The sequence below is a fragment of the Caretta caretta genome, chromosome 2, assembly GCF_965140235.1.
Source record: "Caretta caretta isolate rCarCar2 chromosome 2, rCarCar1.hap1, whole genome shotgun sequence".
NCBI classification, from domain to species: domain Eukaryota; kingdom Metazoa; phylum Chordata; order Testudines; family Cheloniidae; genus Caretta; species Caretta caretta.
In genome coordinates, this window is record NC_134207.1 from 162,587,989 (window position 1) to 162,611,537 (window position 23,549).

At 40.9% G+C, this 23,549-nt stretch overlaps 1 protein-coding gene across 10 annotated transcripts in view; it reads right to left on the minus strand.

The window, feature by feature from the left end:
- FHOD3 (formin homology 2 domain containing 3) overlaps window positions 1-23,549 on the minus strand; it is a 611,695-nt gene that overhangs the window by 84,855 nt on the left and 503,291 nt on the right. For 6 of the 10 annotated variants that reach the window (XM_075125566.1, XM_048839279.2, XM_048839287.2 and 3 more), the window contains 4 exons: window positions 21,022-21,072; window positions 16,453-16,667; window positions 8,043-8,348; window positions 1,216-2,102 (listed from right to left, as the gene is read on the minus strand). In XM_075125566.1, the coding sequence (XP_074981667.1) occupies window positions 1,216-2,102; window positions 8,043-8,348; window positions 16,453-16,667; window positions 21,022-21,072 (1,459 nt within the window). The remainder of the gene's footprint in view (window positions 1-1,215; window positions 2,103-8,042; window positions 8,349-16,452; window positions 16,668-21,021; window positions 21,073-23,549) is intronic. The other 4 variants (XM_075125567.1, XM_048839289.2, XM_048839286.2 and 1 more) reach the window with 2 other exon arrangements.

The following is a 23,549-nucleotide window of genomic DNA, read 5'->3' on the forward strand; positions in this document are numbered from 1 at the left end:
TTTAAAGGCTAACTTTAAATCTCCATTAAATTCAACTACAAGATACGTCATAAGAGTTCAGCATTAAATGGTTCTGTTACCAGCCTTAAAGATTTAATTTTATGATAATGTTCCTATGAAACACAGAAGTCTTAGCAAATCAAGATTTTCTCTCATGAAAATTTCATATTTTCATAATGAAATTTGGATAGTAAAGTTCTCTAAGTTAAGGGTGAAAAATATTTCTGTGCAAAGTGGCAAAAAAATGTATGCATGAAAAGAAGAGAACCCAGGTTATATTTGCAGGGCTTGGCAATATGACAAAAAGTTCTTTAGACAAGAAATCTTTATACACTTGAAACGGAAATCATCGCGAGACAATTAACATGGAACCACAAGACTATTTACACATTTCAAAGCAGAACCATACTTTAACGTTATGACCCTTTCAGGAATAATTCCTAAAATGATTATGAAAATAGTATGAAGATATATTACAGGATATATGTTATGAGACTATATTACAATGATTTCATGTGGTGTCCAATTATAACAAGCCCTGTTTTGCCTTATCTCCATACATGCCTAATAATAAAGCTTTAAATTTCACTAGCAAGGGAAAAGTAGCCAGATACACAGATCTGAATTACCTTTCCTTAATACATGATGCACTTTGGTATCCATGGGGACATCATTTTACAGTGGCCTTAATTTAGGATAGTTTAATTCACTTTGTAAGTGAATTAAGCCAAACTAAATTAAGGCCACTTTAATTCTGAACAACAGCACCCACACAGGGACTCAATATGGTTTAACTAATCCACTTCACATTCATAACTTTAATTAATTTGGATTAATGTTCCTGGATACCCCCATGCAGACAAACCTATGTTTGAAAATTCTGGCTATGAAGTTTACAACGCTACAATACCACAATGCTACAATACTCTCCAGCTGAAGTGAAATACAAAAAGTGGAATAGAAATATGATTCACAAGAGCAATATGGCATATGGCTAGGCATGTATATTGTTTGGGGCTCAGCTCTTATTGTCAGCTCATGGAGTGTCTGTCTGTCTTTGTAGAATACTTAACTTATGTGCACAAATATAGAACATATATAAAACATCTTTGTTAATTTCTTTTGTTTTTTAAACTCTGTAAGCATAAATATCATCTACATTAATCTAAAAACAAACTCAAATTTAATAAAAACTAAACAAAACATTAGAAATACCTTTGTGACCGGCAGTTCCTTGGATTTAGATTCAAAGAGGTGCTCCAGTTTGGAAGTGTCCACCTTAATGGGTTCCAGTTTCGACCACAGGAATTCTTTACAGCGTTTGTTATTTTTACACTGCCACTCAAATGGCCGTACCTCGTTCCAAAACAGACGGATGGTTTTCTTCTTCTTCATGAATGCTGGCTGACCCCTAGAAACCTGGGGTGACCCTAAACCCTGAGGAGTGCTGAACAGTGGAGGAGGAGCCAATAAATTACCAGAGGGTGGAGGTGGACATCCAAACAGAAGGGGAGGTGGTGGAGGAGGCAAACCCAAAAAGGAAGGTGGAGGTGGGGGAGGGGGAATTAGGGAGTCCCCAGGACCCATATCAACGTCCAACACATCTACATCATCCTCATCCCCCAAGTCTGTAAAATCCATGTCTTTGATTTTAAGTTCTCTAGGATTAGCCATGAGCTGATCCCAAATGTAATCAGATTCCTTCTTGGGCTCTGCTGGTGTTTTCTCAGGGACCTTTTCATCGAGCTCACCCTCAGGCAATACTGTCCCCTTGGCCAACTCAACATTGTTGAATTTTTCTGCAAAGGCTTTCACACTGCCTTGGTTGTCCAGATTTCCAATCTCCATCTTTTTGACACTTTCATCTTTGGCCTGCTTGCTGGCCTGCAGGATAGAGATCCTACTGGCTAGGCTGGTGATTGACTGATCACTTTCCTCCGTCTCCTTCTTTTCTTCCTCCTTCTCCTCCAGCTCTTTCTCCTCTTCATCCTTGGGCTTCTTGTTATGGGCATACAACATATCCAGCATAAACCGTTTGTTGTTGAGAATGTTGCTGCACTGCTCATTCACACCAGCATCTTGAATAGTCTTTGACCACGTACCTGTAATCACACACGCACAAACAATGAATGGAAAAGCACAGGGTGTCAGGAATCCTAAAAATGGCATTGGAAATATCTTTGGTGATACATGTGCAATTATAGTATGAAACCGGATAAAGGGCCTGTCTATAAGAAGACTGAATATGCAGCAAGCTGGGCTGTGAATCTATCTCACGCTGACTGTCCATAGGGACACTGCCAATGTGCACTAACGGTTTAGTAGTGTGCTTTGATCTATACCACCTTCAAACAGCAGCAGTTCATAGTGCACTAGGGAACTTTTAGTGTGCAGCAGCAGAGTCTACACAGACTGACAATGCACAGCAGATTAGTGCAGGGTAGATTGAAACCACATGTTGCTGTGAACTAAATATTCAGGCAGACAAGTCCAAAGTTTCAGGGAATATTTGGAAATGATATGTAAGCAATAGCACAGATCTACAGCCGGATTCTGCAAGTTGGTGAGTGTTTCTCTGAGAAGTGCATAGCAGCCATTCAGGCAGTGGGAGCTGAAGGTGCTCGGAACATCTCAGGAGGTACTCGGTGACTCTAAGGACAGAGACCAAACTGCTTCTTTGAGCTGCTCTTTAAATTTTATATAGAAAAAATAATTGGTTACATGTTGGTAATTGCTCACTGAGGAGATCTGGCCCACGTTATTTTACTGGATACCTAAATTGTTAGATTCTTTGACAGTCCATCAGTCCAAAGGCCAACAAGACTGGATGGCACTTGTCCCCATTTCCAGTGTCTCTGCGCTTTCTGCTCCGAGCTAGGATCAGAAGTGGGAGGATTAAAACATTGTCAGAAGGGCTGCTCCTGTGGTATTCTTGACATGGCTAGAAAGAGGTGTTACTTTAAGAAAGACTGTTGCTTTTCCAGCCTGAGGCCAACAAAGTTTGTATACCCACCATCCTTGTATACCCACCCACCATGTGGGCCATCCTCCTCCACCGCAACCACCCCTGGCCAGGGGAGGGCAGCTTGAAACTCTGGCTGCGCTTAGCACAACTCCTTGGTGCTTTGGCCATATTCACCAGGGTGACCTCTGGGGTCTCTGCAGAGTGAATTGTGCACACAGAGTAAAATTTTCAAAAGCACCTAAATAACTTAGGAGCCTAAGTCACATTTTCAAAAATGATTAATGCACTTAGGCTCCCAAGTCCTTTGGGTGTTTTTGAAAATTTTATCGGCTGACCATAATTACTGACCTGAATTTAAACCACAATCAAATTGAAATATAGTGGCCTCTGCCCACCTCTCAGCAAGATAAAATCATACATATTGTATACTGGTGTATAGAAGTTGAAAAATTAACTAGTGCATGAAACATCATAAATAATTAAAACCAAACAACAATAAAACCATCAAAATAAATGATCAAAGTAGATTGTAGGATGCATTTTTTCCTGACGTTGAATACCTCTTAACATCTTCACCAACCAGTGTGGGACACAATGTAGAAAGTATGTCCAAAATATGTGAGATCTTTTTTCAAAAGGTATTAAATGAGACCGGCCTTATTTCACCTTCAGTATATTTTGCAATTAAAAATGGATTATGAAAATAGTTCAATACTTACCAGGATTCTGTTTTTGATTCTTTCTTTCTCTTCCTTACACATTTAATCAATATATTTTTTCTAATCTAACTTTTAAAATTAAATTTTAGTTTATTTTTGATTACTGCCTTCCTTCTCCTCTCTTTCCTGGTGTGTGTGTGTGTATATATATATATATATGTATGTATTAGTTATGTGGTTGCATGTTCTCTTGAGTTTCTTATTTATTTTTGTTTCTCCTTTTACTCTACTGTCTTTTTCTTTGTCAGGATTTTTATGTTAGCACTTTAAATTTAATGTCTTTATCAGTTGACTTATTTTATTTCTATAACCTTAAGCCCCTTCCATCTGCTCTGGAAAATCTCTTCCTTGGCAAGTTCAGTGGCCACATCAACACTATGGGCAAGAGACCCAAACCGGTCTAGCTGAATCATTTGTTAAAATTAAATTAAATTAAAATGGGTTTAAAAATTCACTGTGCATCACGAAGCAGACTTCCAACCTGGGAATTCCAACCTGGGTTTCTAATGTTGAATAGTTTATGGCCCCATCCATACTAGCTCTTAGCCACATTTGAAGCTGAACCCAACATTAAGAAAGATTCAGCTTATAGCAAATGATTTTTGCCCAGGATGCAGGCAGTCCATCTTTCTTCACTTTTTACTTTCCTGAACACTCAATCTCTTCCTTGCCTCATTTTCCCATTTGTGACAGATATGGCAATTTCCTGCCATATCTTTGGGAGATCTTAGTGTATTAAGTGTATATATCATTGTGGGCCAGGGACTGTATGTAATTCCCTGCGGGAGGGTGACCACAACTCTTCCAGGAACTAAGAACAGTGGGAGGAAATTAGGCAAATTCACTCAGGTTGTAACTTCTCCAGAGAGCTACCATCAGATGGAGAGGCTCACATATACTAGTTCAAACTGGATTCCCCAGAGGCCACCAGACAAGGAAAGGATTTTGTGGATAAAAAGCCTGATTTTAAAATGACTGAAGACTTTCTTCCTGATCCAGCAAAGAGACAGGACTTCTGTCCAAGTTGAGCCCCAATCATTCCTGGGGAGGGTTGGAAGGACTTTGGCCTACTGAGGCCACATAAGACTGATGGGTAAACTATGGTAAGCTGTTAGAATGCATATAGGAACTTTTATTGTTTTTATATGTTTTCTCTGTAATGCTTTTACCTTAAGAATAAATGTGCTTGCTCATAAAGGGCTGTGCTGTAACTTATAACTGCTGGCAATTAAGCTGTTCATAAGCCCGTGGAGAAAAAGCAAAGTGCAGATGCTGGCCTATTTAAGCAGTCTGGTTTACTGGGGATAACCACAGTGTAGACAGGGAACTGTGCAGCCTGTTTAGGCGGGAGAGAGATGCAGCTGGGAGTCTAGAGTGGGTACCCTCAAGGGACCACAGAGGGAGGAATACAGGTGCAGTTGCCCTGAGCTGTGACGCCCTTCACTCATCCCTTTCCCTCAACATCCCATCTACAGGATTGCTCCCTCACCTCTTCTCTCTCGAAGATTTGCTACTAGATTTTTCTGATCTCCTCCAGACTCTCCTCTTCCCCTTCACTATAGATTTCACAAAGACCAATTCTCAACCAGATTCAACTGCCTAAAGACTTCAGAACTGTCCAAGATTTCCCAGACTCCACTGTATACATGCCACAAGATTTGGCCCCCCTCTAGATTCTCACCTTCTGTGTCTCCCTAGATTTGATTCCTTTCCAATACTGCTCACTCAAAATTCTCCAACAGAGTTTGCATCCCCATTTTAGTCTCCCAAGATCTACCTCATTCTTCACTAGCCAAACAAGATTATCTCTGTAAAGCCTCCTGCTGTTGCTACTCCTGTAGATTCTCCTCCCGCGCCTCCCCCCCTCCCCCCCCCCGGCATGCATCCCCTTCATGCACACTACTTCATCTGGCTACTGTGTTGCAGTGCTACCTAGGATGAGAAGGGTTGGAAGAAGCATAGAGCAGTATGTTTGATGATAAGGAAGGAGGAGCCCAAAACCAAACACTTCATTTCCTTGCCCCTGCTGTGTCTGGGCAGCCACAGCAATGTAATCCATGAATGACAGCTCCTTTCCTGGAATCTGAGAACTGTCTGAGAAAGCACAAAACCCTAGGAATGCAAAAATAATCCATGCAGACCGAGTACTCTGCATGATTTCTAGTTCTGCATTTGCTCCCTTACCAACTAAATTGCAAACTTTAGTAATTCACAACACATTAGGTCTCTCAACCAACAAATCTTTACTATACTGCTAAAGCTTATGAACTTTTAAAAGCTGGCATTTCATTAAGTTATAGTATAATACCAAAATAGTAATGCAGAAGCGTATGACAAATGGATTCAGTGTGACAAGAAGTTAAAGTTCATCATGTTGGAAACAGCCAGAACTAAAATGTGCTGAGTGTGAAAAATGTTTGTAACCCATTCGCTCCTCGTTTAACATTTGGAATATGCCACAGTGTGATGAGAGCCATCGTCTGTTTCATAACCAGTACAGTTTTTGCTGAACACCAGCTGAGTAATCTGTAATACTGACGGTTAGCAACATCTTGCCTGTGTGAAGAGGAGGAAGCAGAGGACAGTCTCCATCCCCTATGTGTTCAAAGCCTTTCATCATCTACTCTAAAATAGAGGCTCTAGCCACCTTCCATTGGTGGAGAAAGGGGGAGAGTGGAAGATAAAGAGTGAGCATGAGCTCACTTTCACTTTTATCGTTTATTTCCTATGCTGGTCCCCTCACAACCCACTAAGCAACAGCACTGCAGGTGTAAACAATGCCTCCATTCCTAGAGGCTACTTTTCATTATCTGCACTATAACACAACTTCTGCTGACCTGAAGGCAAGGGATCCAAATTTATGATAAAACTGTCCTTGAAACTGACTGTGCCCTTTTCAGGTGGAACTGCTGTCTCAAAGAGATAAGTTTGTTGGGACTAAATCCTCAACTCATCTTTCAGGTTTATATTTTTACACAGATATTTATCTATCCATCTTCTTCAAGGGTATAGTGGTATTCATGGAGCCATATACAAGCCTTGACCAGTGACATCAAGGAGAGTTCTGCGCACTGAAGAAAACTTGATGACCCTTAAATAGTGAACAATAGTGAACCTGTTAAGTTTTAGTAACATATTCCTGTAAAAAAGAGATGGGGTTTGCCTCTACAGGCAATTTTAAAATCAATACTGCATTTTAAAAAAAAAATTCACTAGTTCAAAAAGAACTATTTGGGGGAAGCTCTATGGCCTGTGTTATACACGAGGTCAGACTAGATGATCACAGTGGTCCCTTCTGGCCCCGGAATCTATGGAAAAAAATGTGAATGTCCAAAAGCTGGCAATATAACCACCAAGACATGATCTCTATGATTTCAAATAATTCCTATTTCATCAGCAAAGAGTGATTAGATACTTCATGTATTACGATAATTTATTTTAAGATCTAAAATGTTTCACTTAGAACAGTGGGCCCCACTGCAGTGCCTCAATAAGATTTAGAGGCCATGTTAATTATATTACAGCTATTAATTCAAGAGCAAACAATTGTATAAGAATCAAATTACTAAGGGCCACAATCTGCCATTTAGTCACTGGCATGGGCTGCTGGCCACGTGGAGTTGGACCTCCCAAGAGAGAATTCTAGATGGCACAACTCCTCCCCTAGCAAGCTGACGCATAGGGTAGGTGTGCAGGCGGTGACATCCTTTAAGTGTGGCTGGTGGTTCATCCAGCCATTACTGTTGGCTACTGTGGAAGTTCTCCTTATGCCTTCTCCACCCAAGCCATGGTCAGGCATTTCTAGCTCTACAGTCAGCAACTTCAAAGTGTCTCCCTGAATTTCTGATACCTGACCAAGACAGGAACGATGGAAGAAAAGAAAGAAATGCAGCACCTGGAGAAGCACCTCACCTAATTTCCTATAGTATTAACATTAGGACTACCCATCGTGATAGTGAACAGCATGGAGACAGGCATTGGCGATCTCATGACAAACTATCTTAGGGCATCTCATACCATTGGAACATCCAACAGAATTCACTGACCTTTGGATGCATGTTAGTGGCAGGACCAGTCTCTAACCAGTTAGTAAATTAATTGTTGAAAGAAGAAATAGGTCTTGATCAGAGGGAAATCTTATAAGACCTGATTCTTCTGCTGCTCTGCACACATAAACCCCATTGAAATTAATGAGTTCCACACAAAGGGAGCAGCTATGGATTTGAACCATAAAGGAAGAAATACTAATGAAGGACAGGCTGAAAAGATTTGTTAGTTGATTAGCTTTACACCAAAGCACCTGATTTGACATGTTCTTTATGGGAAAGCCTGCATTTATTGAAAAAGCTTCACTTTACCAGTTTCATTGTCACTGGTTAACTTGTCCTCTCTTTCTTCCCTCTCTAAAGTGCTGCTTGCTGAGGATATGCTGGATGCAGAACAGTTGTCTTTTTCGTTCACTTCCTCATTCTGCCTCTCTTTTTCACTGAGTATTGCACTTTCTTCTGGCTCTCGCTCAGGACCTTGCTCCACCTCACTTTCTTGTCCCACCTCCGAAGCCTCTACTTCCTGTGGTGTCTCCGTTCCCTGCTCGGCCTCTGCCTCAGTTTCCTGTTCTGGTTCTGTCTCTGGCTCAGGCTCGGGTTCAGGTTCACTGGCACTCACTGGTGGAGAGAACAATGAAGAAAAAGATTCACTTAACAACAATTTCTCTTGGTCGTCTAGACTCACCCATCCAAATGAGCAAGATGTGAATTTACGAGTGATTTTTTTTTGTCCATGGAGAGTCTAGCTTTATGAGTGAGAGATTGCCGATCATTGTGTGAAGACAGAACCAAACATGAGTGCAACTTGGCAAGTCTTGCTTGATTTATGTTTGCTTACAATCTGAACCTAATCCATAATTTTTTACTTATACTTCATTGGAAGTTTGGTTATTGTGGTCACAGAAAGAGCTGAACCATCAGAAAACGGGCATCCAATCCATGTCTAGCAATGAAAGCTCAACACACAGACTGAGCTATAAGGAATGAGTTAAACAAAAAAGTAAGCGGAGAGTGCCTTGTAGTTGAATCCCCTTGGGTTTCTGAAGGAATTTTTATGGTGACTTCTTTTTTCACCTGATGTGGATGGCTTCAACAAAAAGATACAATCATTAGTTTTATGAGCACAGTAAATGGCACAGTCTGGAAATGACAGTGTCATACAAATTTGGTTGACAGAAAGCATATGTTTTTTATGCATATTTACTTCAGAATAGCCACATCAAAACTGAACTGAGCTTCCAACTGCTTGGCATATGGCATAAATTTAGCTTCCAATTGGATGGCATATGGCACAAATTTAGCTTGTAATTGGTTAGCAGATGGCATACATTGTTGATGGTGCACTTGGTTTCCTCCTTCTTGCTTTATCACTGACACAGTGCAATCCAGTCATTCACCTTATAGTTTTCAGCTAAACCAGGAGATTTTTACATGCAAGATTTTTTTGTTATGCTGTGAAGACACTGGAAAGCATCCACACATATTCACATCAAGCAGCCCACAACTCTTGGCAAATTGAAATGGCCATGCAAAAGTGATGAAAATGTACATGCATATTAGGTACGCACAGTTTTCGCATCACCTCTGTATTAAAACTTGTGCAAGATGGTTGAACTACAATACCTTAATCATATCAGATTTTCCCCCTTGTTGCTTACTTTTCATTTACAATATTGCAATATGCACTTCAGGCCCTGTAGTGGTTTCTGGATTCAGCTACATATGACATGACATATTCTGAGAATTTAAGAGATTAGAATTCAATTGAGCCTTTGGGTGAAAGAGTGTAACAAGGAAGTGGGACCTAAAAATTTCAGTCTTCTAGAGCAGTGGTGGGCAATCTGCAGCCTGCGGGCCACATGTGGTCAGTCAGGGTAATCCGCTGGCAGGCCACGAGACAGTTTGTTTACATTGACTGTCCGCAGGCATGGCCGCCCACAACTCCCACTGGCTGGGAACGGTGAACTGTGGCCACTGGGAGCTGCGGGCAGCTGTGCCTGTGGATGGTCAATGTAAACAAACTGTCTCGTGGCCCGCCAGCAGATTACCCTGACGGGCCGCAGATTGCCCACCACTGCTCTAGAGAGAAGGTAAATGGATTTAGCCTTAGAAGGCATAAGCCCAAAATAAGAGCAGTAATGAGGATTCTTTAAGTTTCTCTCATTCTCAGTACAAAGGCATTTCGCATCCTGAGACAAAAATCTAGCCATGTTTTTCTAAGAATGCATGCTTGTACATTTTATTAAGCCTATCTTTATCTTTCTATGAAGGATACCTTTCCAAATCACATCACTAAACCAGACAGTGTTCAGTAATGTGGTTTTGGTATTGTAATATCCTATTTCACACAGCCTACAAAGCATAATTTTTGACTTGTAAATGTTAATGCTATGAGTGAAGTCCTGATCCCTTGAAGTCAATGGGGCCAGGATGTCACCCTAGCTAATCCTCTGCATCATATCTAAGGTGTCTCACACCCATGCATTACCCAAGAGAAAATCAGCATCAGAAAATCAGAGCAGATCTAGTGCTGTTCATTGGGCAGACAATTTGAACCACAGAGAGCGTATCTGAGCCATAGCTCCCAGAGCATAGGGAAACCACTATCTCTTTTCAAGACAAGCCGGAAGTACAATACTGCTAAGATACAACCTTAAGTGTCCTTAAGAAGTTAGGCTGTGTCACATAGCTGAGCACTGAACTAACATGCTTCTGAGATATTTGAGACCTATGAATTTGTCACATTGTAATCACAACATACAAAGACACGACTGTCATCTGCTAACCTTTATACAATTGGCACATGGTACAGAACTTTCGACCTTTCTCTCCAAAAAGAGAAGTTGTTCTCTGATGACTGAAAAGAATAGCTCCTCTAAAAAGAAGGGAACCGTTGAACACTTGGCCAGATCTGACATTATTTATGATACCATGGTCAGGAGATTGCATCAGAGATTTTAGTTTAACAGGGGAAAGAACTGGGAATATCTGATAAATGTTTAGGAGCAGAAAAAAATAAACAGAAAATAGCTTAGAAGAGGTTTTACATTTTCTATGTATCTGGAATAGTCCCTATGTAATAGATGGAAGTGGTACATTAACACAACACAACACATAACTAAGTGTAAATAGCAATATAGTATCTTGGAGTATGCTATTTATCTCTTTCCTAGTACAGGGAGTGCCTAGTATTCTGCCCTTTCTGGTGCTATAGTACACAGAACAACACTTCCAGAACAAAAGATTGAAGTGCTGTTACTCAACCACTTTGATGGTGTCTCTCTAGCTTTTGAGATAGTGTCAAATGATCCAAGATATACCGAAACAACGTAAGTAATAATATAAATCCACCAAAACCTCTGCCAATGAAACTCAAAAATACAAAATATTCAACACGCACTACAGAGAGAATAAAAATATTGAGCTCACCATACATCTGTCTCTTGCATTTGCACTATATGATAAATTTAATGGTCATGTTGATATTGGAGAGAAATATGCTGATGTGATAAACTCCATTCCCAGCAGATGTCTATTTGGTTACCTATGTGAAATGAATTGTTGGTTTCAGTCCAGCATCTACTGGACCAGTTTTCACACTCGAAAAACCACCATGACAATTGGCAACGTTACTGGCAGACACAGCATAGAGACCAAGACTAAGGAAAACCTAAGTTTTCATAAACACCTTATCTATATTAGCGATGTAAGTCAATCTAAATTACTTTAGTTAAGTTACGTAACTTAAGTTGACATAATTTACATTGACTTAATGTGGTGTCTACACCGCACTATGTCGATGGGAGACACTCTATGGTCAACATAGTTTCTGCCTCTTGTTAAAGTGGATTAATTAAGTCAATGGGAGAGCGCTCTCCCATCCACTTATTGTGTCTTCACCAGATCTGCTAAATTGATGCCCACTGCATCGATCACAGCCATGCCGATTTAGCCCATAGTGAAGACAAGCCCCAAAAGAGTAACCATCCTCTGATCCCTATAAGTGAACCCTCCAGATATGTATTGAAGTATTGTGGTGGGCCAACGCAAGGAAGCACACATTGCCACACCAGTAGCATTGCATTTAAAATTATGCTTCTGAGATGAGGGATTTGGTTAAAAGAGGAAAGACTTTGATTTAAATCTGGGCTAGTGGAAGCGAAGTAGGTTTTCCTGAAGTACTGGAAGGGCAAAATCACTGTGATCATCATCATCATCATGATGTTCCCATTATGCCTCTGGCGTTTAGGGCAGTGACGAAGCTCCTCCACTCCTGTCTGTTTCTGGCAAGTCTTTCAATGGTTCTCCAGCTGTGCCCCAGGTGATGGAATCAGTTTCCATTCGAAAGACATGACTGATCCATCTCCAACACCTCCTGGCATTGATGGTGCTGAGATCCTCCTGGCTGCACTGTGTTAATAGATCTCAATAAATCTCTGTGAGTGGAGTGCTTATCATGTTTTTATCTCAGATTCATTTTGTGTGTGTATGCAGTTCTTGTTAAGACTCACTTGAGTTTACTAGTGGTTATGGAATGGTTATAACTTCCCTTTGGCAGCATTTAAATCACTTTCCCCCTTCTATCAAAATTCAATTTTATTTAATTTTTACAGTTAAAATAAATTGGGTGAATAAAGTACTTTCGTTAAATGAATGGACACTTAGGGTGGCTATATCAACAGGAGGGTGTCTGAAAGGTTTTAAGATGCATGATGTTTTGTATCATATGTCTGGTTATGTTTCTGCTGAAAATGAAACAATACAAGTCTACTACAGGAAAAAAGAAAAGTGAGACATTCCCGGAGGAGTGAATGCTGGAGTTTCAGGGTTCCCAAGAAGTTATGAAATCTCACTACTACCAAGTTCCAAGACGGAAGCTGTGAGGGCTGGATTGCAGGTGTTCAGATTTCCATTGTTGCTGCTGCTGCTGTTGAAAGAGTAATCGGCACTGTGTATTTCCGAAGTAGAAGTAAGGAAGCTGAATTTCTTAAAACCTAAAAATTGTTAGCTGTATCTAGGAGCTTAACATAATTCAGATGAACCCCACTGTATAAGATTGTTAATGTGCACAGTCCTATCTTCTGCCACTCATCCTAAATGTATGTCTAACCTTAGCAACACCAGTCTCACGATAACACCCAGACCTCATTCCCCAATGGCTTCTCCTCTCTCCTCAACCGACTCTAAATCCCTCTCTTCACCCCTCCATCTTACTTTCATGACTCCCAATCCTACCCCGCTGTGACTCCACCAGCTCACAATGGTGGCTGGCAAGAAGCTGCAGACATCATCTGATTTCTCTCTGGACTGATGGCTCCCATCCTGCCCTCCAACTGCTTCTGTTTTCAGCACTAGAAGGGAAATAGACTAGTTGACCTCTCTAGAACCTGTTATTCCCATATATGCTGCCTTCTTATCTGATCGACTCAGGGGATGCGTTGTGAGCTTAGGGGAGTAGCCAGCAGGCAGACATATGAGTGGACAGGTGACAAAAGAGCCACTAATTGTCTCATGGCTTTATTGACATGTTAACACAAAATAAACAACAAGCTCAAACGTAAATCCAGGTTTGGCAGTTCCTGAAATTCCACTCTTAGGACAGCTTATCCCAGACCCTAGATTTCTCTGATCAAGTAGGCCACTGCCATCTTCGTCATATTCAGCAAGGATCCAATCTGGCAAACACTGCTGCACATGTTTAGTTAATTTTAAGCATTTGACTATTCCCATTCCCTTCAATGGGCCTACTCATGAGTTTGAAGTTCAGTATACATGCAGCGTCTACAAGATCAGGGTCTAAATCAGCATGAGAAAATTAGCATCTCCTTGCAAGGGTTCAAACATCTGGTAACAGGGTGGGTCTGGAGAAGAAGCTGCTCACCACCCTGTTTCATACCTTCCCCACTAGAGCCTTGCCCATCACACCCTGTATTCCCTCCACTTCTCCCATGCACAACCCATTTCAGATCCAACCACCAAAGACCCCTGTGATTGCCAGAGCACTTGGTGTCTCTTACAACTGTGGCATTTCCTCATATAACGCTGTGAGCCAGTCCTACAAGCCCAATAAGAGAACAAAAGCATTCCCAGTCTTGCTCCTTAACAACTGTCTAGAGTCTAAAATGGAAAATCCCACCTTGAGTCAGCCTTCTCAGCTCCTACCTGTTGAGGGATGCGTACATGCATCTCCATGGACACAGATGACCTGTTTGCAGAATTTCACTTCTAATCAAGCCCTCCTGACTCAAATGTCTGGGCACACCCAGAATCCACTGGGGCTGTTGAGAATCTTTCTTTTTAGCTGTATAGGCATGGTACACCCAAACTTGGGAACTCAGCAAGACTGCACATCTCCCCCTAGTCACTCACACCAGATAAAAAAATCCAGCTAATAATTAACACATTTCTTTGAAGGATTGTGTCTTAGCCCTGGTCTACACTGGGGGAGGGGGATCGATCTAAGTTACGCAACTTCAGCTACGTGAATAATGTAGCTTAAGTCAACGTACTTAGATCCACTTACCGTGGTGTCTTCACCGTGGTGAGTTGACTGCTGATGCTCCCCCGTTGATGCCGCCTGCGACTCTCGCAGTGCTGGAGTACAGGAGTTGATGGGAGAGTGCTTGGGGATTGATTTATCGCGTCTAGACTAGACACGCTAGATCAATCCATACTGGATCGATCGCCGCCCGCCGATCTGGCAGGTAGCGAAGACATACCCTTACAGTGCATAGAATGTATCACACATTTTCCTTCTGCAATTTTCTCTTTGCTTGGGAAGAAGTAATTTTTAGGATTAAAGCATTAGACTGGAATTCAGGGAGAGCTGAGTTCTTAGATCTGCCTCAGCCTCCCTATATGACCATATGCAAGTCAATGTTTTCAGTTTCCCCATTCATAAAATGGGGCAAATAATATTTCCTGACTGTAGAGGGTTGTTGTGAGGCTACATTCATTAGTGTGTGTGAGGTGCTCAGTGAACATGGCATGAAAATTTGCATACAAAATGACAGCCAGTCTAGTGCTGTCCAGTTCACAGCAGCCTGGGGTGTTTGCTGCCCTGCCTCACTTGCCAAATCCCCAATGCTGCCTTCCTGCTGCTTACTGAAGACAAGAGACAGCAATCCTTACTCAGGAAAAACTCCCACTGAAATAAATAAATTTCAGGGCCCATATACTGATGCTGTCCCAGCTACCTGAAGAATACCCGGAGCTGCCTTCTGCCGAATTTTGTCTGCTGCTGCCCTGCCCACCTGTTTTGTGCCGGCTGTTGCTCTGCCCACTTGCCCAGTTCCCAGGTACTATCTTTTGGCTGCCCCATGTACACCTGTTTTTGTTAGGTGCTTCATTTGAGATGCCCTGTGCACCTGCTGGCTGTCTGCTGATAGGCTCTCCATTGTCCAGCTGCCTAGAGTTGCTCTCTGCACCTGTTCTAAATACATGCTCCATTTTATACTGTCATTTAAAAAATGCTTCCAGGGGAAATATGTTAAAATAATCATCATAAAAGAGATACTTCCTTACCCAGTTGTGAAATCCTAATGGTGGAAAAATCTAGCTCATTTGCTCTAAAAGCAACAATGGATCTGAAGAACTGGGATTTTAAATATTTTGACAGACAAATGTTACCGGAAAATATCCAGATTCTGAGCCACGATTCCACAGAGACTTGTGGGGGCTCTACTACCCAAAGAAATTAGTGTGATTATGAAATCACGTAAACTCAAACTAAATAAACTTGACCTGAGATTTAATGCTATTAGAGTAAATACACCCAAAGTCAAAGTGCAACCCCAGTATCTTCTTTCATAGTTGTATTGCTTTACAGCATGCTTCAAAGCCATGATACCCAATAAAACCAAGTAGCGCAAATCATAGAAGCATTAATCACCAATAGCATGTAGCAGGAAATCAAACCAAATAAAATAAAATGATGGTAATAATTCATCCTCAACATGCACAGAGGCTCCCAATGTTAATGCAGCATCACATGGAATATACATCTCTGTGATTTTGGGATTTTTTGGAGAGAGGGACACATGATGCAAGGGGTGGAATGATGTGCATGCATAGTATCACTTTGGACATCAATAAATTATATGACAACAAACAAACCACATAAAATGCTAATTATACTTTCCTTCTTCCTAATTTCATTTGGCCCCCTTTGTTAGTTTTGCTAAAATTTTAAATTTTTTGTGTGCATTAAAATTAAGCAACAAAGTTCCCCCTTAAATTTAATATTTCTTCTGTTTGTCACATTCAGCCTGTGCTATGCTGGAAGATTATTATAATCTTGGCATTCAGCAGTTGCATTTCTTTCAGAGAATCCACATAAGCAAACTGTGTTGGCAGGAGCACTATTGTTTTAGTATTCAGTAACTACTGATAGACAAGGAACATGATGCTAAAATAAGATGCTTTGCACGTTGCATGTTCTAATTATTTTGTTCTAAGAACAATGGGCAATAATAATAACCATAAATAATAACAACAATGAATTATAACATATTCCTAGCATGAGTAGCTCAGAAGGCATTTGAGAAAGTAAGAGAAAAATGCAGACAGAAAGCACAGACCAATCTGTCAAGTTACAACCCCTGAAATGAGTGGTGGCACCCTAGAGCTTATATTTCTGTATTCATGCACAAAAAATGTGTGCTAAACAGAGAGACGCAATGAGAAAATTAGCTCCTTTCTCCCAGTCCTCCCTTGCACTCACCTTCAGGGGACTGAGGTGTCCCACGGGGTGTTGAAGGGGTCTTCAGCTCCTCCTGTGACTCTATGGATGCTGGGCTGATGCACTTGGGAATGGGAGAGGATGGGGCAGAAGGAGAGCTCAAGTTCAAGGACAGCTCACTTCTGCCTCGGCATATACTCCGACTTTTCAGCTCCTTCTCATACTCCTCAGCTGCCAACTTCTCCAAGTATTTGTATCTGAAAGTTAAATTCCAAAGGGTTTCCGTAAAGAGAGAGAAGCCAGTGGTTGATGCTTGTTTAGGGACGACGCACCTGCAGAGAATGAACTGACTTCCTGACACAAGGGGTACAGTGCTACACTGACGGCTGGGTCAGTCTGCCAGTAAAAGTGCACCAAAGCAAAAGATATTAGCCAAAAAAATATTAAGTTGCTCATGACAAAACAAAAAATGGTATCATTAAACAATCCTCAGATATTGTATCCTGTCTACACAGTCCTGCCTTCCTCCTTTTTGGAAGCATTTGCCTGCTCCCTCTTCCACCCCCCTCCCCAAAAAAAGCCCCCCCCCAAAAAAACCCAGCCCCCTAAACTGATGCAAATAGCCTAAGTCCCTGACTTGCTGCAGGGAGAGGGAAAGTGGTTCAGTCCAGCAGACAAAAGCAGCTCTCCCTGAAAATAATACCAATAATAAACGTTTGGACTGAGGACTATCTAAGGCTTTGAACCTGCTTCTATTTGCTCTAAGAGCAATGCACTGGAATTCACTTTGTTCTCTCCGGAGTCTACAATGGAAACTTTTCTTTTTTTTATTCTAAAAAATTTCTCTGCCGGACTCAGACATCCAATAGCTTGGACCTGACGTCACATATAGTTTATTCATCAAAGTCAGTTTAAAAGAACAAAGATACATCTGTTTTGCATTTTAGGCAGGCAGAACTCACTAACTGTTTATTAAGACCAGCTACCAATCATATTCTTCATACTGTGCTTTATACATTTGGACCAAAATAACTTTGGAATATGTGCCTCTTCCAGATGTCTGCTAATTTTATCCACCATTATTTGCTCAGAAATAAATTTATGAATACAGCTGTAACAGGCTCCTGACTCTGTCTTACCCACAAGTGAGCTGTTAAACAGGTTAATCAAGACTACCGCCTATGTCCTGAAAGACTATGTGGTCATCCTCCAATAACCCACTGCTGTAAACACATCATAACAAGGAACAGCCCCTTCCCCAATCCTGCCTCCCTGACAGGCAGAATTAATGTACACGTGTGTATTAAATTCAGTAACGGTAAGGAAGTCAGCCAGATGTGGTAATAAACATGCTTAGTGCATATAGTAATCAGACACATGCATTCACAAGCATAACTATACAGCATATAAAGATGTCTTTGAAGAGCACTTCTTGTGTTTTCTGATGCAAGTTGCATTATTATAAACTGCAATAATGACGAACAAACTCATTTTCTTTTATTCCTCTGGAGGAATAGGCATGCTTTGAACTGAGCTTTTGTAGGAAAAGGAACTCCTACAAACTGGATGAAAATATAACAAGCCACATACTTGTATGGTTATAAAATAAGAACTGTTTACAGTTCTAGCATGAAGCCAATTCTAAAGAATGATTCTTTTCCAAAAGAAGAGAAAGCCCTTCACAAACATTATCATGGTCTTTTGTTACACAGTTAATGAAACCAGCCCTTATTTTAACCACAGTCAGTCAGGTATTCAGCCTTCCCTCTCCCCACAAACTGAGCAGATGGAACTTCGGACTCATAAAGAGACATTCAAATAGATCGCTTAGCTAAACCAGGTACAGAACAGCTGGCTGCAACGAAGTTTTCTGCAATGTGCCACTGCACTACAGCAACAATCAGGACTGATCCCCCTGTAACATGGGGAACTACAATATTTTATTGTCCTCTGCTCTTTTTCAGCTATTTAACTTTTTAGCTTCTGTGGCTTTGTGCTGCAGAATTAAATTCACCAGGCAAATAGCAGTCTGTCAACATTCACAGCTATATCTAGTCAAAATGTAAAAACTGAACCCATACAGCAGCAGATTTCATGGCATTACACAACAACCATGGATACTGGGTAACTCAGGGGATTAGCAAAGGTCTAGATGGCGCTTTATACCAATAGGCAACAAGTATGAATCTAGACCAAAAGTTGTTTCCATTTCACATTTGTTAAGTGAGTTATGTTAAACAAGTGGATGGTTTCAGTTCAGTTCCTAGTGAGCAGCTATCTATATTATCAAAAGCACCATCACATTAGCTTTCTCGTTAGAAGTCTTATGAAGACCAGGGTTTGAATGAGGATAAAGAATGAACGACTGTCTCTCTCCTCCGTGTGGTTATTCCAGTCCAGGGTGGAGGCACGGCCGCCATACATGCTTCCATGTTCCTCTAGGTCAGGGCAACTTGCAGTGCCAGTGCATATGCTGAACCTGTTCTATGGCTATAAGGCAGCAAACCCCTGGGTTGTCAGTTTGGTATGTTTCATGAGCAATCAATTCCACTGATTCTGTTTAAGAGAATAAAAATGTAATTTGAAGTTCTCTAGATCTGTGAGCAGTGCCCTCGGAATTCTACGTAACCCTCTGTATCAGCAAAGTCAGCAGGTATAGGTCAGAATAAGAACAGGAACATTTCCATTTGAACTGTAAACCTCTAGGAAAGGGTCTGGGCGTGTTCCTTTGCAAGGGCATTTTTAAACGATCATTGCAGACAATCTGCCATCAAACACAAAAATACATGAAAATAATATTACTGATTCATACTTGCAAAACCAAGGAAATGCAGAGTTAAACTTTTTAGTTCCTCATTAAGGTCCTGATCCAAAGCCCGCTGAAGTCAATGGAAAACCTCTCATTGACTTCAATTGGCTCTGGCTCAGGACATAAATTACTATAGGTATTGCATACAGGGGCTCATATAATATGTGATACTACACAAGACTGCTGCAAAAACCTGGAGAAACTTAGACAATGGGGGATTTCAACAGAGCTTTTTGTGCTTATTTTGTTTTCATGTGGAATATATGTTTGCAAAAAAAGTGCACTGTCAGAAGTTGTCTGATGCAAAGGACTTCATAAAAAATATTACATAAGGCCAATGCAATGGATGACTCATGTTTGACCTCCATTGTAGATTCTTCCTCCAACATATACGGACTGTCTAAGAGGGATGTTTCTTTCCTCTTCTTAAGAAGGAAATAAGAGTCTAGTTTTTCATTTCAAGATATATATATACACATCAAGATATATTGCAAATGACTGGTAAAATTGGCCCAGACAGCATAGCAATGATGCCCTGCTGGTGAACATTTCCAAAAAAATACTCCAGCTTACTTTAGCATGTTCCATTACAACTTGAAAATACTGGAGAGCTCACTTCTAATTTGTTTCACATCTAGCCGACCAGCAGGATGGTGGTAAAAGTTTTTACCCAGCTACAATCAGTGTTTTGTGTTTATGCGGTCAGATGAGTTTCATTTCACAAGATTCCTTAAATGGCTATATTTTTGGCTGTAAAGATGAGGGAAAACACATCAACCTCTGTTTGATTTTAGAAACATCAACATCATTTTTAATAATGGCCACCTTAGCCACAACAGAATTGCTGCTGGGTCAGACTAAGTTTGAAGGAGGAAATTGCCTCCTGTGATGATTTGTACTGCCAGAGAGAAATCTACCAGTTAGATGATTTCTTCACATTAATGTAACGAAACACAATTTTTAAAGGATTCCATGGGTCACTTTGTCCAGTAGTCTCTCAATGAAAGGATGCGGCATACGTTATGCAAAACAGAATTGTAGCACTCTTGATTTTTTCTGTCTGTTATCTGGTTAGTGACATGCACATTTTGCAGGTGAAAACAAGAATTCCGTCTCGTCATTAATAACCACTATTGAAAACGGAGGTTAAACTACTGGAAGACAAAGTCTGTTATTTGAGTGCTCCTTGAAAACTTGCTTTCATAGGCGTAGGAACCCCATTGCTTAGTACAGTGTTTCTCAACCTTTCCAGTTGGTAAGCTAACAATGTTAAACCTATATAATTTATTTGTGTGTTCTGAGTGGTTCTGAGAAAATACTGAACCTTGAAGGATAAGGGTATGCTGGGAGTGCGGGAATGAGATTTTTTTTGATAATCAATTTTCTTTGCTTTAGATAATAACACAATTTTCAGTGGCTCATGACCACCTGACTGACCTCCCCTGAAGATTTGTACCCATCGGTTGAAAACTACTGGTTTAGAAGAACTATAACCATACTAATATTTGGGCAAATTTCTGGTGCAAATGTAATACTTGGTATTATTTCCCAAATCAACAGATAAGTTATGTCAATCAACCAATCCCATGCCTACCAGTCCTGCTGCACTTTTATTTATTCCTACGCCCATGACTGGACTCATTTTTCGTTTTAGTGAAAGTACAACATTCTTATAGGTTTCTTTTTAAATAAAACTGTCCCTTGCATGCCAGGTTAAAAGTGCATTTAAATAGTCAATAGCCACACAATAACGGACATAATAAGTGGAAAGCAACTGAAAGCAGGAAGCAAAAGGTACAAACCTCTCTTCTCTTGCTTGCCTTAGTTCCTCTCTTTTGTCTAAATAATCACGGCTAAAGTTGCAATAAGTTGCAGAGGAAATCAAGGAATAAGAAGGAACAAGAATAAGGAAGGTAACAGATGTAAATAATAAGAGAAATAAACATCTAAACCCAAGACAATTAAAGGTAATGAAGGCTGACTATCTATACTGAAGACATTTGCATCTACTCTCTGAATAAATGTGGAAGAGGGGGTATGTGTGTTCAGATGTGCATAGATACACTCTATGTCACCATCACCCCAAATATGTACAGTGGGGAAGGATACTAAGCATAGAATAAAAATGGGCAACTTTGAATTACAGGCTTAGAAGCCCAAAATAGAATTTCTGGCACATAATTCTATGTTTGCCTGTTATTTCTCATGGCCCTGACTTTTGGACAAGTTACAAGTCCTCAAATGCCACTACTTACATCTGTCCTCACATTTCTGCTATTTTTTCTCCTCCAGTTCCTCTTATTCTCTCCTCCCACAACTCCCTAAGCAACTCTTTTCTTTCACGTTTGCCAGATCAACTTTGCCTGACACTTGGGTGGTGTAATTACTGGGTGTGATGTCCCACCCATGATCTTTATTGCTGAAATGTTCTTTATATTATTTGCAGCTTGTTTATCTCATAGGGGTATATAAGAATTGCAGAAGTTAGATGTCCTGTTAGAACATCTAGCCCACACCCTTGCCAATGCAAGATTGTTCCCTGCAGTCCATTTCATAGTGTTTTGTCAAGTGTTTAGACAAAACTGATGGGACTTTCATCACTTCAGACTATTTCTCAGCCTATAAGACCTCAGTGCCAGGAAGTTTTCCAGAAATCTTCCACTTACTGATCACATCTCATTATTCCTTTTTATACTCTGTATCAAATTAAATAATTACTCACCATCCCTGGCGCGTGCACCAATCGAACATCTGAAGACCGTTATCGTGCCCCTTCCTTAGCACTCACATGCAGATGTCACCCATAAAAACTTGTCAAATTGTATATATAGCTAAAGATACTTAAATATTTGCACTGTTCTCTAGACCATTGGTTCCTAATCCTTAAAAAAAGTGAGTCCCCTTCAGGAGAAGGGAACTGATCTAGCTCCCCTTCAATCCTACCATGTGTTGTTAAGGCCCTACCCCAAATGAGCAGTCACTCAGAGCAGATGGTGAAGATCTTCATAATATGATACTTCCTTTCTCACATGCTTAGATGAAATAGTCTATAATGCTGACATTCATCATTGGCATTGGAATTAGCGCCCATTGAAATGAAAGCTGCAGTGCACATCTTAGAGTTATTATTTCAGTCTCTCTGCAAACTAACGACGCCATCAACGTGTTTGTTACACACTGGTTCACAGTTTCTACATTTTCTCTGCAACTCTAACAGCTAGGAGACTAATGTTTAAAAAAAAAGAAAACTGAGGTTCTGGAGAACACTGAGGGTATTTGTACACTGCAGTTAGACACCTGTGGCTGGCCTGGGCCAGCTGACTTGGGCTAAGGGGCTGCTTAATTGTGATGTAGATGTTCGGGTTCGGCCTGGAGCCCGGGCTCTAGGACCCTGTGAGGGGTGAGGGTCCCGGAGCTCGGGCTGCATCCCAGTTCCGAATGTCTACACTTCAATTAAACAGACCCTTAGCCTGAATCTTGCGAGCCCAAGCCAGCTGGCATGGGCCAGCCACAGGTGTCTAACTGCAGTGTAGATATACCCGGAGAGGCCTCTCCATGTACCCCAGGCTAATCGTCTCCACCCCTTCTTCACCCTGGGAGAATGTCTTGTACTGTGGGAAACCCTGCTCTATATTTACTATGGAAAATAACTCAAATATTGCACAGGTACTGAAACAAGTTTTGTTATCTCAATCATATCTTAGCTAACTGGAAAATTTTAAGGGTCACCACTGTATTTAGGAATTTGGGCTGTTCAGCACTTCACAGGATTATACTCTTAATTGAACAACTGTGAGGGGCTCATGGAATGGGATTAAGATTTTTTTTTTTAACTTCACTTGTATGTTCTCATTTTTCTAACCTTAGGAACCATCCCCAATGGCAGCACTATCACGGCATGTTGCGGGTGAGATGTGCAGATCTATCATTCAAGCTGCCAAATGCTCTGTGGTGGCTTTTTTGGTCTGGGAGTTTCCTTTCTGAAAGTTGATGTTGGCTGTCTCATGACTGCCTGCTGTAGCAATATGATACCATTTGGAGGGAGAGTTTTTGGAAGGAGCTTAGAGCTAGAAGATTAGGATCTAATTGCTTCTGTTTCAGAAGAACTTGGGCAGCTTTTGGCTGCCGAAGATTTTATTGTGGTGCCCTAGTCCCTGCCCTCCTGCTCCTCTTTTCTTCACTGAACTAGCTGTGTTCTGGAGCCAGGAGGGCATCTCCGCTGACTAAAGAAGGCTTATGTGTAACTTTCTTTGTTTTCTTCTATTTGTGATTGGATATAACCTCTCTTACTAACCTCAGGCAAAAGTACCCTCTTTCCCAGCTTCACTAT